The 20,017-nt window shown below is 33.5% G+C and overlaps 1 protein-coding gene across 1 annotated transcript; it reads left to right on the forward strand.

Annotated features, from left to right (window-relative positions):
* Positions 1–9,513: 9,513 nt before the first annotated feature.
* On the forward strand, positions 9,514–17,578 carry LOC132282371 (NADP-dependent malic enzyme-like). The gene is made up of 20 exons (XM_059784026.1): positions 9,514–9,774; positions 10,132–10,403; positions 11,812–11,932; positions 12,065–12,139; positions 12,371–12,522; positions 12,616–12,721; positions 12,858–12,923; positions 13,815–13,910; positions 14,008–14,079; positions 14,166–14,249; positions 14,346–14,444; positions 14,664–14,711; positions 14,826–14,879; positions 14,961–15,059; positions 15,146–15,235; positions 15,338–15,415; positions 15,546–15,620; positions 15,719–15,809; positions 17,048–17,176; positions 17,275–17,578. Exons 1-20 carry the CDS (start codon positions 9,745–9,747, stop codon positions 17,361–17,363), a joined length of 1,926 nt encoding a protein of 641 aa, XP_059640009.1. The 5' UTR covers positions 9,514–9,744; the 3' UTR covers positions 17,364–17,578.
* The last annotated feature ends 2,439 nt before the right edge of the window (positions 17,579–20,017 follow it).

Genomic DNA, 20,017 nt, shown 5'->3' on the forward strand with positions numbered 1-20,017 from the left:
TGGAGGGGATTGGGGAGGTTGAAATTATTTGTCCTAAAAATATTTTTTTTCTGGTGGCCCATCATACATGGGCCTATAAATTTTGAGGCCCAAGGAGACCGCCTTTGTCGCCTTGGGTCAGGGCCGGCCCCGGGCCTATTTGGTTTGAGCCTTTATTTTAGTATAGTGGCTGAGTTGACTTGGGCTTGATTGAGTGGGCTAATACTATTAAATTTTTTTTTTTATTGGGCTAAAAAATTGAAACCCACCCTTATTTCCGCCCTTGCTCGTAGTGTATAACTAAAAAGATATTATATTTAATTTTAAGTAACTGAAATATAAGAATGATAATTCCGTGAGCAATTAGGCCAAGTACAACTCATAACTGGGACAACAAAATAGTCATAAAGCTGGCCCAACACGGGAGAAGCCGAGGTTCACTGTCTGAACTAATAACTACAATTAACCACTTGATTAATTATTGATGGAGGTTGTTAGTACTCAATACGGTGCGTGCAAACCTTAGCACCACACCATTTTGGTACACAAAAAAGATGATCGGCGCGAACCTTGTCGAGAGACATACGTAGTGTATTTTGATAAGAACTTGGATCTTTCTGTGTAGCAAAATGGTGCTAATTTAAGTAAGACTGTCGACTAGTTTAATAAACAATTTCAAATGCCTAATTTATAAATAAAATAATTTAAAAGATAATTTAGGAAAACTGATTTTGTTAGTCTGATTTTTGTTTTGAGAATTGAATCACGTGGCATTGCTCCATCAGGCATGCAAAAAAAAATTCACTGATGTCTTAGTCCTAGTGTGGCCTTTGCAAGTGTGGCAAAAATTCCCAATCCGGTGGGGAACCGCCCCGCCCCCATCCTATTTAAAATAGGTTTGGAGAACCGTTTACTTAAATGGGATAGGGATGGGGGTTTAAAAAAAAAAACCAGCTGGTTTTGGGGCGAGGCGGGGGCGGGGAACTCAAATCCCCGCCCCGAAACCGACCCCGATTAATATGTTAAATTACTAATTTACCTGCCATGTTAAAATATTTATCAAATTAACCTTCACTATATATATATTGTAAATCCTAGACTTCACTTTTAGACTTTTCTTTCAAACTCTATATTCTGATAGTGAGGCGGCAGCCGCGACAATTTGACGAAAACAACAACCAGATAGATAAACTGAAATATATGGGTTTTGACTTTCTAATTCTTGTAGATTTTGTAGTTTGCAGTTGTAGAGAGAGAGAGAGAGAGAGGGCAAGTTCAGAGTTGAGAACGAGAATAGAGATGGAGGCGATTGGAGAAGCTGAAATATATGGGTTTTGACCTTCTGATTCTTGTAGATTTTATAGTTTGCAGTTGCAAAGAGAGAAAGGGGGCAAGTTCAGAGTTGAGAACGAGAATAGAGATGGAGGCGATTGGAGAGGCTAAAATATATGGGTTTTGACCTTTTGATTTTTGTAGTTTGCAGTTGGAGAGAGAGGAAGAGAGAGAGAGAGAGAGGGCAAGTTCAGAGTTGAGAACGAGAATAGAGATGGAGGCGATTGGGGAGGCTGAAATATATGGGTTTTGACCTTTTGATTCTTGTTGATTTTGTAATTTGCAGTTGTAGAGAAAAAGAGAGGGGGCAAGTTTAGAGTTGAGAACAAGAATAGAGATGGAGGCGATTGGGGAAGGCAAAAATGATTTGCCCTAATCGGTTATGGGGCGGGGGCAGTTATGGGGATTAGAGAAAAAAAAAAAATTAACCGGTTATGGGGCAATTTTGGGGATACCAAAATTAAACAGGGGTGGGGATGGGGAATGGAAAACCCGGCCCAAACCACCCCATTGCATTCCCTAGGCCTTTACTAGCTAGAATTGCCTAGAAACAAGTACTTATGAATCATTAATTTTTAAATTAAAAATGCAATACTCTTGCAATCAATTAAGTTAATTTTATATTTGGAAAATTAATTAATTTTTTTAATTAGTTTTTTTTCAAATTCAAATTTAAAACATCAATTCTCTCAAACATAATACACTACGAAATTTAACAACCAAAAAATACAACAATAATTTAGAAACTTTTCATTTCTAATTCAATGATTTTTCAGTATTGTAATTTGATATGTTGCACGGATATTACATTATATTATTATTATTATTATTTATTTTTTTCACCGCATGGATGTTATATTGCCTTTGCTAATATAATGTGTTGTATTACGGGACTAAAGCAGTGACTTCTCTTACTCGATGACAGTGTTGGACAGCATCAAACAAGGTCTTGCGTTGGATAACCATCAAGTTAAAATGTATCGAGTGTTTTGTTTTAAATGCAAGAGAGGCCTCAGATAATCATCCCACCAACCATAGCACGAAAGATAGGGTACAGTACAGCTGGTTCACAATTAAGACGGAGAGGGTTCCTCACCTGAAGGCACGTGATAAACCCCACGTGACTTTGCACGCGGGAATTGTTGTGTTCGCAGCAATAGTGCGTGTGGTCGACAATGGCCGGCGCCCACCATCATAGTTTATTTTTTTATTTTTATTACTGGAGGCAGCGAATCGACGCCGTTTCTCTTCACCTCTTCAAAGTTTCAATTCCATAAGTTTATGCAGATTTTTCAAAGAAATAAGGTTTTTTTAATTTTTATTTTTATTTTAGGTTAAAAATCATAGACATAAATTGAAACATGTGAACAGCATAAGAATGAAAATATTAGGGATTATTTGGTTTATCAATTTAAAAACAAGTCTTAAGAAATCAGAAAATATAAAATAATTTCGGGAGTTGACAATTAAATAGATTTTTGTACAGTTTTTAATTTTCTATTCTTAAAAATTAAAAAATTATTCTTAAAAAACCATCCAGCGTTCTTATTTTTTGGTACACATAAGGAGAAGGATACGGAAGAAGAAAAGAAGTCCTTAAAAATGTTTTATGGTATGATGATGGTCTTTGGTTTTTCAACTTTCTGTAGATGGTTGGTCAAATTTTATTAGTGGGACTTAATAAAAAATAATAATAATAATAATAAATGAACCTACTGTTAGATGATGTCAAAAAATTTCAATAAAAAGGTGAGACGGTACAAAAATCTGTTCAAATTAGTTTACCTTAGCCTTGGTTGTTAAATTTTTTTTTATTTGCTTGAGGTCAGTGGTTTGGGTCTAATGTCATATTCAGATACCCAAGAGATTGTCATGTCCACAACAAGCAACAAATGAGCCTCCCCCGAATGAGAATAAATGGGCATGTTCGTTTACCAATATTTGTATATCTGTTTAAATATATCTGTACACGTATCCATGCGATACACAAGTCACAAAAAATAATGTTGGTCCATGCCAAACATCATCCAAATTGGGTACCAATAATATCCATGTTCATGAATCATGACTTATTGACTTTCTATCTCATTGTTCAAAAACCATGGGCATAATGCCTATGTCTTCACTAACCTTTTTTTTCCCTGAATTATTTATTCACTAAATTTTTAAAATGGATATTACACTTACTTTTTTTTATAAATTGTCTAAATAATTGGAACATTCCCTATAATTTTAAAAGTAATATTGACTTCCTTTGTTAGTGTTAATTTTGACCCGAATTTGTTAAATGACTATTATATTCATTGTACTTTTATTAATTCAACATATAAACAAAAAAATATTTTTAAGTTTTCTAAGAACATTCTTAAATTTTAAGTAAATTTTAAAACATGTCAACGCATAAGGGTGTTGGATTTTATAAGTGAGGGGAGGTCAGCATTATATTTGAAGCTATATAAAAGATCCTATTAGTAATAAAAAATTTTAAAGAAAGAAAAGTGTAATTATCTATTTTTAAAACAACAACAATGACATGTTAAGTACATAGTATGACTCAATAATTTGTTACTCGTTATTACACCTTTTTACGTCCCCCCTTATTTTTATAAATTGGCATCATCCACTAGTCATCCCCTTAATTGTTATGATATTATTAACCCAAGTAAGCCAACTTCTCCTGGACAGTTCCACGCCTCGTTAGGAATGCCGTGGGTCATAGACACGGGCGGAGTTCACTATCTTTTTGAAAGAAAAGCAAAATTCCATCTTTTAATATGTATGTACATGGAGAATCTTGATGGTTATGAAAAATTAATCTCTCTCACAAAGATTTTACATATATTTTTAACTTCGAAAAGTCTTTAAATTACGGTTATTGTGTAATTCTTATTGGCGGGTCGTGTTTTTTTTTTTTATAACCCAGAACTTCCCGAGACACGATCCTTACGGACTCCACCCTGAAGCACCAAACTGGGGATACGGCAGCCTGCCCCACAACTGCAATACCGAGTAAGTCGACGAAACTAGAAGGTTTGGTAGAGGACTCGAACCCTGGCATCCTGTGTGGCAATCCCAAGCCCCACCATCAATGCTAGCCCGCGGGGGGCCGAACACATGTTCCTGTCATGTCAAAATATGAATATTTCGTTATATTGGTCTATACGTACAAACATGACACGATTATTATTTATGTTAAGAACACGTAACATCACATGACATGACACGACACGACACGAATTTAATAAATTGATCAAGACTTGACACAACATGAAACGGTACAATAAAACACGTTTAAGTCATTTCTAACACAAATACGATATGTACTAGCTAAATAAATTATTTTTATCACAAATACGACATGTTTAGTTAAACGGATTAATTGGATTATAAACGAGTTGGCAGATCAAATATGAACACGATACGTTTAATTACCGTGTCAATTCAGACACTATTTGTCTCATATCGTATTTGTGTCGCGTCAAATACTATTAGCCGACATGAATTTACCATTACAGTATCAAATAATTTATCTATTGCGACATATAACTAGGCGCACACATATATATATCTATATATATTTCTTTCCACCTTACGATATTCCATTTTTATTTTATTTTTAATGCTGTCAATTCAAAGAAAACATTTAAAACCGAAATGATATACAACTAATACAGGTTCAATATTCATGTATTTATTATATCAGCGTCCACATAACCAGAAAGGGCGGCTTCCTAGAATTATAAATGCTTGGTTTTGAGTTTCTTTATCTCATTGCCACTTCTTGTTGTTGCAGAATGCTAATCAAAGTAATTAAAGAGTCTCTCTTAAATTTAGGATCTCCCTCTTTTTCACTTATTTTGTGAAAAGTGGGAGATGAATTCAAAGATCCATACATCACTATGCGTTTATTGCCCTAAAGCTTGATGGAAACAATGGTTATTAAACATGGCATCCTATTTCTTAAAACAAATTAAGGGATAGACATTGATATTGATTTTCTTCAATAATTTGAATTATGATGTTTTTATTTATTTATTTTAGACAATTTTAAAATAAGAAGAAGTGTGATTTACTCCTTCCAAAACAGGCCTTCCTTTTTGGAATCTAACCTTTCAAGAGAATGATTTTTATTACTTTTTTATTATACTTAGTAGTAAATGAAGTACTAAATTAATCTCTAGTAGGTCTACAGTAAAAAATTATTTACTTTATATAGATTTAATGTAAGAAAGTTAAATTAATAATATTAAAATATATTTATATACAGAGTTGTCAAATAAAAATTTATTTTGAGACAGATAAATAAATATATATATTAAAGGAAGAGAGTACGTGGTACCTTTTTTTAGCACCTCAGTGTTATGGTCCGGGTCCCAAAAATGAATGGGCAAGCCATACAAGTTGACAAGGGCACTAGATTTGGAGCTTGTTAAACCACAAATGACCAACTTTCAACAACCACTTTTATTAGCAACAATGGTAGTGGCATCCCCCACCTACTGCGAAAAGGCAACTACTTTCTCAATTACTATACTTGTTTGGCAAATCTAATACCCCGTAACAAGTTAAGTGCATACATGAACGAACCTACCGTATCATTATAAGATCGTGGTCCAACCTAAAAAGGTTTTAGATCACCATGATGATTGATGACCATTATAGGCAAAAGAGAAATATATATATTACTAGGTACACTCATGCTCCTGATTTTCGTTTTTCACATGTCGTATGGTGAATATATTATTATATCTCAACGTCATACACATATAATTTAACCATTAAAAATTTACGTGACAATCGTCTTTAAACAAGACTATTACTTCATTTCAACGTGAGTACTGTAATTAGCCCTCATTTAACTTATTGTCCAAGAAAAACATATACTCCGCGTGACGTATGAATTAGTAATATTCTCTTTCGTCCATTAAATAGTTTTATGCACTTTATATAGGGAATGCAACGTCAATGTAATGCATTTATTTTGAGATTATAATTAGAGGTGTCGTAATCGTGTAATGTCAACTTAAGAGTATTCTACTAAATAGTTCAATTCAAACACGATCTGTTTAATAATTATATCAGGAACCTTCAACGCTAACCCAACTTGTTTATTAAACGAGTTACACGCGTAATCCGTTTAATGATTTATTTAATAAAAAAAAACATTATATTATTTAAATGATTAACAATACTTAATCAAACAATAAATACTAAAAAAATTATAAGTTTCAATCTAACCAAATTACTAAATAATCTCTAATTTACAATAGAATAAATTATTAGATACAAATGATAGTTATTTTGGAACTTAAATAGAAATTTGTTTATGACACGTATAGTACTTAATCGGGTATAAATGACACGATTAACTAAACGGGTTAATCGTGTCAACCCGTTTATGACCCAAACCCATTTAAAGTCAACACAAACCCACTTAACTTGTTTTAGTCGTGTTAGCGGGTCGTGTCAAACTTTGCCACCTCTAATTACAATACTCTTGCATATTACATTTTTTTGAACCTTAGTTATATACTATTACTCATTCTATCTTAAAATAAGTGTAGTGCTTTCATTTTTTGTCTGTCCCAAAATAATAGTCCACTTTTTTTTTTTTTAATAATATATTTCACATTTATCCATATACGTTCTTTGATTTTAAAATTTCAAATTTGAATATTCAAAACTTAAAAAGATAATTTAATAATTTCTTAGGGAGACAATGCATGTCCTACATGTCCCTTAAAAATTACTATTATACTTAAATTGGGACAAAAAAATATTACATTTCTATTGTTCCGATTTGCTATTTTATTGCATTGTTTATCAAGCTCAATGTGCAACTAAAATAAATTGAGAATGCTGACACCTGCTGACACCTTGCATAATTGTTGCATCCTCACTTTAATATTATTGTAATCACGATTTCATAATATTATATTTTTGGTTTATTTTTGTAAAAACACACAATACACGCATATTTGCGAGAAAGAGTTCCATGGCAAACAAAGGAGCAATTCAATTATGTCACGATCGTCAAACCACAGATGAAAAGAATTGACGGTTCTTACTATACATGCATCATCTATCATGTCGCTGTGTCGCTGTACCTGAAGTTGGCTTCTTCTGTGATTGCATTGCATTGTCCATTTCCCAACTGTGGAGGATCATTTTATTAGGTCTACCCCATTAACCCACAAAGTGACAGCTGTATCATTTTCACATCCCCATTTGTAAAATTATTACCTTAATATAATATACTCCGTTTTTTATTTGCAACATTTAACAAATATTGCCTTTAATTTCACTTTCATGCATGAGGAAGACAGGTGTATTAGGGGAGTGATCACGACTTGGGAGATATCCATGGTCCACATACCTCGATGTTGGAGGAAAAAATGTGAAAGTTTACCAAAATGACAATTTCAGATGGAAATTTCTGGACAGAAAAATCATCACAGATCTACACGTATCTTATTGTGAAGATTATCACATCTTAACTTGACTACTTCGGTTCGGTTTGATTTTAGAATAAATTGAAATTAAATTGATTTTAATATTCAATATTATTGAAATAATTAACAAAACTGAACATAATTCAACCATATATAATTTGTTTGGTTTTATGATTTTGAACCCTTTTTTTTTTAATCTATGCATTCATATATATATTCATATTAATATTTGACATCACATCACAATTGCATGAGATTGCAAGGATGAGTTGGATTGGTTAGAGCTTCACTTTTTTTCTTACAAGGGTATTCTCTCTATATATATATTGTAATTTGTATAATGTAATGAAAAAATGCTTTAATATTTGATTCTCTTATTTATGAGTCAACAAAATTAATAGTAGTATTATTTTATAATACCTGTGGACTGCATGCATTCATTCAAAAAAAGAAGAGTGTACGTATTGTCTTTCTTTAACTATATAACAGTCAAATATATATTTTGTGAGAAAATGAGTATGCCCTTCAATAATAATATGATTAAAATTAAAATAAAGAATGGAACCAAATTGATAGATACAAAAATTTGAATAATGATTTTTAATATTTTTGCCCACTGAATTTACTGTGGTGTAGAAACAAAAATTATTATTTGGAAAAGTCTTCGTTTATCTACTTAAATTTCCTTTACGCACTTCTTTCATAGATAGTCAAAAATAGATATAAATGGTTGACCGTTGATGGGAGAAGACTTTTTCAGGTTGACAGAAAATTCGTCCAGATAGAGGCTTAAAGAAGGATTGAATACATTAAGAAGTAAAAGTAAAATGGGTTAATGACAGCTTTTAGGACCCAATTTTACAATTGCTAAAAAATGCGTATACAAAATAAAATAAAAATTTATTTTATTATTATTATTATTATTTTTTTGATTAAAAAATTTTGAGTGTTAATTTTATACTGTTAAATTAAATTGAGATTTTTAATTCACAATTTTCTTTATTAATATATACGCATTCTGTCCCATACAAAATATCCCATTTTCGGATGGAAATGCTTGAGCTTCCTGATCACAATAGAAACATCTCTATTGCTTTAAAGGTGTTCACACCTTCTTAAGGTAATGCCTTTTCAATATTTTTTTTAAAATTAATGATGAATGAATTATTAATTTATTTATTGCAGATCACAATGATATAATAATTTATTTTTTATAAATCTGTTAAAAACTAAATAAATTAGTAATATTATAAAAAAAATATTGAATTTTGAATTAAGACATTTAATTTTGGACAGCTAAAAAGAAAAAATTGAATTTTTGTTAAGAACAGAAGGAGTTTAAATTATATTGGGTCACTTGTTACTATAAATGAAAATTTCGGTTGACATGTGTTAAACACAAGACACAGGTTCAATATTAGATGTGGTCAGTCACTTTATACGGATGACTAGGCCATATGAGGTAGTTACTCGCTTTATATATGATGTGTAATAATATATGATGGGTAATAAGGTAATAATATATGATGTGATCACTCACTTTATATGGATGACTAAGCCATCATTAAATTTTATTTTCTCCTCCTTTTATATGGATTATCGAGCCATATTTTTCTCTTTATTTTTAATTTTTTCATTTTTATGTCCAAAATGATTGAATTTGAATTAATCAAAACAAGTTCAGGCTAATTTAGTAATATCGGACAAATTCTGTTCCACAGTGCACACGTTTAAGAGAGAGAAAGTCCCAACATCTGATCCTTCCCTGGCTCTTTCCGGTCTATGTCCTGATAAAAGCTTATTAGCTCAAAGACAGGTACGAGAGAGAGAGAGAGAGAGAGATAGAGGAGATATAAGGAGACCTGCACTAAAGAATCCCTTTCTCTTTCTTCTCATTTCTCTCTCTACTCGCCCCATCCTTTCTACAGCTTCTTAGCAGGAACGAAGCGAAAGACTTTGTCTTTCCCATTATTTCTTCGCCATGATCTCGTTGAACGGAAGCACTTTTCTGGTAAGAAATCAAACCCTTTTCCCCAAATCTCAATTTAAACATACCCAATTCAACATATTTGTTCGAAACATATCTGTTCGAATTAGTTTCCCATTTTTTTGTTCTCCCTGTGTTGCTTTGACATTGAATACATTTTATTTTAAAAAAAAATTCGTTTTCTTCTTGTGAAAGTTATTGAATCAGATTGGTATGAGTTAAAACCAATGACCCATTTTGTTGATCTGATTTTTAAACACCACCCATTTCAATTCTTTCTTCAAAATCGTTGAATCAGCTTTGCATTTCAAAACCCTTTGATGTAATTTGTGTAATTTTAATTGATAAGAATTGAAGCTATTGTTTGTTGACTGTACACAGAACAACTCTCTTTATGGGGTTTCCAGAAGCTTAGCTCAGCCGCAGAGAAGAGTCTCAGCTCCATTGGTGGTGGCTGTGAGCTCAAATGGCCGACCAGCGGATCGAAACGTCACCGTATTGATGGAGAGTACTCTGAAGGAGATGAGAGATGGTGCTTCTGTGCTGGACGTGGACCCCAAATCTACCGTCGGTGGTGGGGTTGAGGACACGTACGGCGAGGACAAAGCCACCGAGGATCACCCTGTAACCCCTTGGACTGTCTCTGTTGCTAGGTCAGAGATCGATGAATTATTAGTTTCGATGATTTCTATGCTTTTTCTTTGTCCCATTATATTTTCCTTTGTTCGTCTAAACATGTCTATTTGTTTTTAGTTAATAAGATGAGAATTATATATGGTATTGTGTGATATTTATTTCGCAATTATCAGCTATAATTTCATTTTATAAGTTTTGTTTTATTTTATTTATATAAAACTATATGTTTGTGTGTGCGTGTTTTATATTTTTAATTTTTATTTTTAATGATACTATGATTTGTGGGATGTTCTCAGATATTATTTAAACCCCTTATGTTTCAACCATTTATTTTTTAATTTAATTTAATTAATTTAATTTAATTTATTTTTATTAATGCTTAGAGTCCTTTTGTATCATTAATGAATAATCCCCTCTAGTTTGCAATAAAATTTCTGTTCTTTCAGTTAATATGTTGTTTTCTATTTGAAAAATAGCTGTCTAGTATTTGAATGCAGTATATCTTGTGTTCTGAGAGGATGTAAAGCTTATAAAATTATTTACTATTTGTTTATTTTACGCATTCAGATCATGGATGAAATTTTGATCTTTGATTATTGTATGAATATAAAATCTTATGGTTCAGTTGAATTAGATGCTGGACAAATAAATATCCAAAATATATGTTTAATTTAATTTATTATTTTTATTAATGCTTAGAGTCCTTTTGTATCATTAATGAATAATCCCCTCTAGTTTGCAATAAATTTTCTGTTCTTTCAGTTAATATGTTGTTTTCTATTTGAAAAATAGCTGTCTAGTATTTGAATGCAGTATATCTTGTGTTCTGAGAGGATGTAAAGCTTATAAAATTATTTACTATTTGTTTATTTTACGCATTCAGATCATGGATGAAATTTTGATCTTTGATTATTGTATGAATATAAAATCTTATGGTTCAGTTGAATTAGATGCTGGACAAATAAATATCCAAAATATATGTTTAGTTTTAATTTGAAGGGGTCTTGATTTTCATGAGGGTCTCTTTTGGGATGCTTTACACTTCCACGAATTTTAGGTTTGGGTAGCTAAAAAAAAATTCTTGAATTCTTTTTCATTTCTAAGATCTTTCAGTAGTTCTATCTCCTGCCATTCTTACTCTTAACTCCATCAATTTGTTGTGAATTTGTTTTCGTATTCAAATTCTATCAATGAGTGGCTAAAAAATTCTGAATCTTTTTTACAGTGTCTCATTACTTTTCCAATTCTTTGTTCTGGAATTATCTTTGTTCCTGTTTTGTTAATCTATGAGATAGTAATTATTTTCTCATTTTGAGGAAATGGTGATATCTATTTTGGCATTTTAATTCCATTAATCAATGTCAAAGATTTTTTTAGCTGGGTACTTCATTAACTTATTCATAAATTCCATTCTTTGTGATGCAGTGGTTATTGCTTGTTGCGGGATCCACATCATAACAAAGGGCTTGCCTTCTCTGAGAAAGAAAGGGACGCCCACTACTTGCGTGGTCTTCTTCCACCAGTAGTTGTCAGTCAAGAGCTTCAGGTTGTATAAAAGATGGATTGCCTCAGCTTATAGATCCTCCATTTTTATTTATTTATTTATTTTTTCTTCTTCTATTGATTTACCAACATTTGAAAAACCATTAATATTTTTCCTTGCCACTTTGCTTACCAGGTCAAGAAACTTATGCACAACCTTAGACAGTATGAAGTACCATTACAGCGGTACATGGCAATGATGGATCTTCAGGTAGGCCATTCAAACCATTCATTCACATTCTGGGCTTTTTTATTGTAGTAATTATTAGCATTGTATCCAAAGTCTAATCAAATTTCCAAAAGTACTGAGTTACAGTTGAGGGCTTCTGTATTTAGCAATATTACCCAAAATGTTTCAAGTCCTTGGTTCATCACTATGCCCGGAATTTGGTGGTTGAAGAAGTAATTATATTTTCTGTTTGGTACTTTTCCTGGTATACAGGAGAGAAATGAAAGGCTTTTCTACAAGCTTCTCATTGATAATGTCGAAGAACTGCTCCCAGTCGTCTACACTCCAACAGTTGGTGAGGCATGCCAAAAGTATGGAAGCATCCTTGGGCGTCCTCAGGGTCTATTTATTAGTTTGAAGGAGAAGTATGTTTTATTACAATTTGTTTAAGTTTCACAACTTAGTGGCAGTGCTTTCTTATTGTCATGATGGAACTGATAAATAATAGTTCCTTGCAGGGGTAGAATTCTAGAGGTATTGAAGAATTGGCCTGAGAAGAAAATTCAAGTTATTGTTGTCACTGATGGGGAGCGGATTTTGGGGCTTGGGGATCTTGGCTGCCAGGTAAGCTGTATGTAGATTTAATTTCTTGGAGTGACTTTATAATATATAATGTGCCATTGAATTCTGAGGTGGATTTGAGTGAGCGTGTGATTTTTCAAAACTAATTTGATTGTGACAATGTGTGAATTATTGCCAGGGAATGGGAATACCTGTTGGGAAACTTTCTTTATACACAGCACTTGGTGGGATTCGTCCTTCAGCTGTAAGTATTACGGAATTAGAACTATTGTTTCCTGTAATGGATTTGGAGAAGCTAGATGCTTGTAGACAAAGAGCGGGCTTGGTGGAGCCCCCCACATGAGGCAGAGGGGGAGATTTGTTGGGTGGTCCGCCCCATGTGGGGTGACCACGTGGGCCCCTGAAGTTTCGCCTCGTCTGCCAGGGGGAGTTGACCATTCACAGTCCTATCTGAAACATCACCCGTCTCGCCCATTCCTCGAAAGAAGCCTTGCACTATGTGGAACAAATTTGGGTTGCCTACTAGCACCTCACCTTTGTTTTACGGACTTATTCGCCAGGGCCCATTCTGCCCTTCGCGAGATAGGGCGAGCCAGCTAGCCATTTTCGTTCAAGGCTGAAAGTCCTACATATATCGATGGCTCCTTGTTAATGTCAAAAGCGGAGTTGAAGGAGAACTGAGTCAAAATGACATGTACCTCAATTCAAAATGATGTCTTTTTTATTGGCATTGATTACTGCCCTGAATCCTAGGTCACAAAATTAGTTTCTGTTTATCTATTGCTTACTACTGCAAAACTTTGTGGGTGCTATACAGTCTTTTGTAGCATGCCATCATGGTTGAGGGGGTTTTACAATTTATCTTTGGATACAAAGGAAAAAAAAAAAAAGGTTCCAAAATAGTTTTAGTAGATAACTTGGTTCACTCTTGGTTGGAGTGATGAATTATGCTGCTCCATAGTCTACATGGCAGGCTGCTTTTTCTTGAAAATTTGGACTTGAAGTGACAATTATAAAGGTCAAAAACTTCGAAACCGGAACATACTGTACACTTAATCAATTTGTCATGCTTTTCTTGTTGGTACTTATTTTCATAAAAGGAATAAAGTTGATGAGATTTAGTGATCCTTTACAGTGCTTGCCTATAACAATCGATGTTGGAACAAACAATGAGAAGATGTTAGATGATGAATTCTACATTGGGCTTCGGCAAAGGAGGGCAACTGGACAGGTTCATATTTTGGGTTTTTTTTTACATGCCTAATCTTAATTCCGGACTCAAATTGGGCACATATGCTGAGTGTTTCTGATATATTCCTTTTTTTTAGGAATATGCCGAACTTCTGCATGAATTTATGGCTGCAGTCAAGCAGAACTACGGGGAGAAAGTCCTCATTCAGGTTAGTAACTTTTCACCGAAATACAGTTGATTAGTTTATTTATTTATGGTATAGTTCTAAAGTTAATTTTTTCAATCAACTTGCAGTTTGAAGACTTTGCAAATCACAATGCCTTTGATCTGCTTGCAAAGTATGGCACCACTCATCTTGTTTTCAATGATGATATACAGGTAGTTGGAGTGTTTTTTTCTTTTCTTTTCTTTTTTCCTTTTTTAATGTTTCAGATGTAACAAATTTGTGTATTTGCAATATTTGCTTTGTGTCAGGGGACAGCATCAGTGGTCCTTGCAGGGCTCATTTCAGCACTAAAGTTAGTTGGAGGAACCTTAGCTGAGCATACATTTTTATTCCTTGGAGCCGGAGAGGTTTGCCCTTACTGTCCAGTCTCAAGAGTCTGTGTTCTTGATTATTGTTTTAGCCAGTATCTAGTAATGAAGAAATGGAAAGTTATAAAAATAAAATCAAGTTCTAATATTAGGTTCTAATATTAGGTAGTAGATTAATTTTAACCCTCTGCTCCTCCATATTTAATATTTTTGTGCACTGATGTTGTTGGTCTTACTTCTATCACTTGCTTAATGCAGGCTGGCACTGGAATTGCTGAACTCATAGCTCTTGAGATGTCAAAACAAGTTAGAACTTACTACCACAATATTTTCTTCATATTTTGTCTCCCAGCTTCCTTTCAAGCAAGCTATGAATCTTAAGAAAATATAAGGAGAGTTTATACCTTATTCTTAATGCAGACAGGAGCCCCATTGGAAGAGACTCGCAAGAAGATTTGGCTTGTGGACTCAAAGGTAATAAAAACCACAATATCTGCTCCCAGTCTTGTTAATTTTTTCCTTGCATCAGTTACAACATCCATACAAAATTTTCAGGGTTTGATTGTTAACTCCCGCATGGAATCACTTCAACATTTCAAGAAACCCTGGGCCCATGAACATGAGCCTGTTAAAGAACTTGTGGATGCTGTTAAGGTGTGAAATCTCTCTCTCTTACTCACTGATACACACATAAAGCTAAGTTTTTTTGGCCTCTTCATTCCCTTGTCTTGCTTCCTCAGGCAATCAAGCCAACAGTGTTGATCGGGTCATCAGGAGCAGGAAGAAAATTTACGAAAGAAGTGATCGAGGCTATGACATCATTTAATGAGGTATTGAATTTTCATGTGTTCTTTTGTCCATCTATGTAGTTGCTGGAGGAAATGTATTTCCAACTTGAAGAAACTGACATTCTTCAAATGATTGGCTTGCAGAAGCCCATTATTCTCGCTCTTTCTAATCCTACTTCACAATCTGAATGTACTGCTGAAGAAGCTTATACTTGGAGTGAGGTATTATGGATATGCAGCTTCTCTGTTTCCCACAACATGCCCTATAATCATTTGATATTGATCAATTCTACCCAGGAATTCATTATGGTCTCTATTTTGTTTCTTTGAAACTTTTGCTTGCTTCTTCCAGGGACGTGCCATTTTTGCTAGTGGGAGCCCATTTGCCCCTGTTGAATATAATGGGAAAGTTTATGTGTCTGGCCAGGTCCTAACTTTTTAGAACTTTCTTCAACTATTTTCAAATTATTATTGAGAATGAAACATTGAGGACTGACATTGATACTGCACTTCTTTCTCATTCAGGCAAATAATGCATACATTTTCCCTGGATTTGGTCTGGGTCTGATAATTTCTGGTGCTATCCGTGTTCATGATGACATGCTTCTGGCAGCTTGTAAGTGCACAGTTTGTATGTGTGTCAGTGTGTGTGTTTTTCAAGGAATCTATCTTAAGATGCAAAACTGACAGGCTTTGAGTAACTTCCTTGAATCTTCTAAATAAGCATGTCGCTAGTTTACAGACTTGCAAGACTGCTTGCTGTTCATTTAGCCTATCTGCAGGGGGGTAGGGGTGTTTTTGTTTGGTAGCTGTCTTCCGTCAAATCCATTAATTACATGCCATTCAATTCTGGGCTAGCCAACTGCGCGAGGCTCCCACTATTCGGGGTTTGAGGAGGGTCAAATGTACGCAGCCTTACCTGCAGATATACTGTTTCCCGTTTCAATCTCGTGACCTCTAGATCACACTGGAACAACCTTACCATTGTGCCAAAAGGCTTTGAATTAATACAAATTTATCAAACTAAAAACCTGAATTGGAATCAGAACCTTCGAGATGGGGAACCACCCAAGTGCTTTGGTGTTATTTGGTCATTCCCTTGTTGCCAAAGTTCTTAGATATATTATCTTTGAAAATTTATCTGTGGACGGTATTTGCGAATTTGTCACAATTAACCCATCAAAGACTTATCTCAAGTTTGATGCTAATATTCTGATAACTTGTGCTCCATCCCTTTTTGACAAATTCTTTGGCTATTGGTTATGTCCTCATGATTATACCTCTTTGGCACCTAATTGGCATGATCTTATTTCATTTTCCAACTCAATTGTCTTTTTTGCAATTTGTAACCTATTATTCTTAAAGGGTGCATATCAGAAATGGTTTTGTTGTGGCCTGATTTCTTTTTCAGCCCAGGTGACGTTGCAACCTGGTTATTAACTTAGATTTTGACGCTATATTTTTGCCGTTCCTGTTTTGGACCAGCTTCTAGTCTCTCTTGTAATTCAGTATATAAGGGGGCTATGGTTTTTGTATTGTTCATGGCTCATGCAATTTTGAGAATCTTGAAAGAGAGACAAAGGGTGTATTGAAATTAGGGTTTGAGAAACTTATACATCTCTTTTGTTCTTCGCATGGTGAAATCTCTTTGCTGAACTTCACCGTGAACGTAGAACTATAAGCTTAATTACTGCGTCAAATGTTTTTGTTGAATGTGGTGTTTGTTTGGTTCTCATTTCTGTTATTGCTTGACTGACTGCGCTTTGCCAGTGTTTCTCGTAACAGTTTTTTATTTGCAGTTTCTTGTCATAATTCATTACATCTTTACAATGTGAATTTGTTACATTGCAACAGCGGAAGCTCTAGCCGAACAGGTCACAGAGGAGAATTTTGACATGGGACTCATATACCCACCCTTCACAAACATCAGGAAGATTTCTGCCCATATCGCTGCCAAGGTGGCTGCTAAGGCTTATGAACTTGGTGAGATCCATTCCCAGTTTATTCAACTCATAAACGACATCCATACAATACTTCCTAAGCTTTGTTTTATATTAATATCATTTGTTATTTTGTTATAGGATTGGCTACTCGTCTCCCTCAACCCGAAAATCTGGTTGCATATGCTGAGAGCTGCATGTACAGCCCCAGTTATCGAAAGTATAGGTGAATCAGTGGAATGTTGTGTACTTTTTAATCATTTCGGAGTTTATCGTATGGGATTGTCATTTATCATATCAACTTTTTTTTCTTTTTCTTTTTCTTTTCCACATTCATTTCCATTTTCTTCCAACTTGTAAGTTATATAAATTGTTGGTGGGTAGTTAGAGAACCATGGAGGGTGTTGCTAGTCAGATCATTAAAGATCAATTTTAGCTTTATACACGTGTGGACTGATGAAAATTATACTCGAAATAAAATACTGTCTTAAACAGAATAGACATTTATAAATTTTTTAATTCAGGGATTTTTATGGTAAGCACCAAAATTAACTCAAACAAATGTTCAAGCTACATTGGATACAACATTTTGTCATTTTGACACAAAATTTTCAACTAGAACGCTTTTTAGATGTCATTTCAGCATCTTTTGATTTTCCAAAGCTGGGTCGAGTTAAATGTTTAAATATGAAGAAATACCAATGATATTTACAAAGTAGCCTAAAGGCAAAGAGGTTTTTGACATGATCTCGTAGTGCTTATTGTACACTAATGGTATATAATAATAAAAAAATAATAATAATAAACAGGCCTTATAGGATTTGTGTGTCAAGTATTGGGCTGCTTGCATTAGAAGGTCCAATCCAATGTTGGACCATCCTGTTTTTCCTTTTCTTTTTCTCGGAGTGGATTTAAGTTATGAGAGTTCTTTCTTTCATCATATATTTCAAACTTTATGCATTCTTAAGTTTATTGATGATTCAATCAGCTACAATTTTACTTTGCCATGGATCTTTAGTCAAACATGTTATATGAATTCTGTAAAACTAAGCGATATTGTTGTGCCAAATACACAAGTCTGGGACATGGTTATGGTTATGAGATATGTGCACCACACTTTTAGTTAAACAAAACGTATCAAAAAGATTACTTACATTATTGCTCAAAAGGAACAAAATTCTTATCAAAACTTTAATTTACTTTTTGTAAAAATAAAAATATTAAAAAATATGAACTTTTAGTAATGTCCAAGTATCATTTAGTTTTGAAATTTGACATTTATACACATTCACGTTGTACTCCATGTAGTCGATCCTTTAATTAACATATTAAGCGAATTGTTCATTTGCAATTATAATTTTATGAGCGATGATATAGCACTCAATACCTAATTAGTTGGGTGTCTCATAAAAAGTGTAGGCCTACCACAACTGGTGAGCTCACACCTCGTGAGTCACTCAACTTTCGAATGTGTCAAATTGATTAGTATTTTTCTAAATTTAAATATTAAAAAAGAAAATGATTCTCAAGTCTACTTGTTAGACTTGCTTCTCAAACTAAAATAATTACGACTATTGATCATTTGAAGTAGAGCCTAAAATGCAATCTCTCATCAATTATTTTAATTATTTCACTACGAAAAATAAGCCTGGGTCTGAAAACAATCCTATTAAAAAAAATTAAAATGTCCAACATTGAGACACCGACACAGAAAACAATCCTGTTACTTGGGCTCCGAACTTTGTTTTGATGAAAACTCAATACAAATCTCTGTTTTCATATTTAAGATTGGGCTTTAGGTATAAAATGCACTTCTTCTGAAAGCCACAAAGGGTTTGGTCTGCTGGCATGACCCCACGTGAAGTACGGACATTATATGTATAGCTAAAATTATGATCTTATAATTAAATTTTTATAATAAAGTTTCGTCAATTCAGACAGTTCTCGAAGTTAACATATTCTATTTCATTTTCTTTATAAAAAAAGAAAGAAAATAAATAAATAGAGGGAGGCTAAAGTCTGAAAATCTTGACTTTGCCTCATCCAATCTGTCTAAAAAGCATGTGCATCCTATTGAGCCACCACATGTCCGTACACATCTACTTTAATCCCTTTGTCTTGAGATAAGGTTCCAGTTCATAAAAAATCTTAGGTGAATAGACCATAACATACGTCTAGGAATTGAACCAAATTTTTTTTAAATTTCACAAATTCTAAGATTGTTAGAATCAAGAATTAGTATTAAAATCTCTTGGTACTGGATTGGCAATATCGTTGGGCATTATTTAGTAACATAATGTTACGAGTGGACGTTTACCTATTTATCCAAAAACTTAAATTATTGAATAGTGCTGCATATCTTACCATTTATATCCTTTTTATTTTTTATCCCAATCCAACTTGGGACAAATACCCCCTTGTAACACCTAGTAAGTAGAACGTCCAATTTTCTGATTTGAGACTTCCTTCCCTAATTTATTAGGATTTAAAAAAAAAAAAAAATGTAGAAAGTGAAGGAGGAAGAATATAATAAGCAACATTTCACTTAACACATGCATCAAACATTCAATGATTAATTCTCTCTTAAATAAATTTCATATTGCTACTCTTCTGTAATTTATAAATGAGCTATGTCGCATGATCAAAATTAATTTATTTTTTTTTTAAAGTTTTATTTATTTTTATTCTCGACAAGAAATGCACTTACACGCTTACTTGTTCTTATAAAACCTGAATCCTCGACATTTTATAAAAGGCAACAAAAAATTAAATAACAGCAATTATAATGAAAGACTGTCACCAAGTAATGAGATGTTACAAGGAAATGGCTGGCTGGCTGGAATACTTCTATTATTTGATTATCTATATTATTGTTATTGTTATT

This window comes from Cornus florida, unplaced genomic scaffold (assembly GCF_030987335.1).
Source record: "Cornus florida cultivar Cherokee Brave unplaced genomic scaffold, ASM3098733v1 CherokeeBrave_3.0.0_Hap2_Chr11, whole genome shotgun sequence".
NCBI classification, from domain to species: Eukaryota; Viridiplantae; Streptophyta; class Magnoliopsida; order Cornales; family Cornaceae; genus Cornus; species Cornus florida.

Coding starts and splice junctions, on each gene's coding strand:
- LOC132282371 (XM_059784026.1), top strand. CDS start 9,745: ATGATCTCGTTGAACGGAAGCACTTTTCTG. Junction 12,140..12,370: donor TGGCAATGATGGATCTTCAG/GTAGGCCATTCA, acceptor CCTGGTATACAG/GAGAGAAATGAAAGGCTTTT. Junction 14,712..14,825: donor CTCTTGAGATGTCAAAACAA/GTTAGAACTTAC, acceptor TTCTTAATGCAG/ACAGGAGCCCCATTGGAAGA.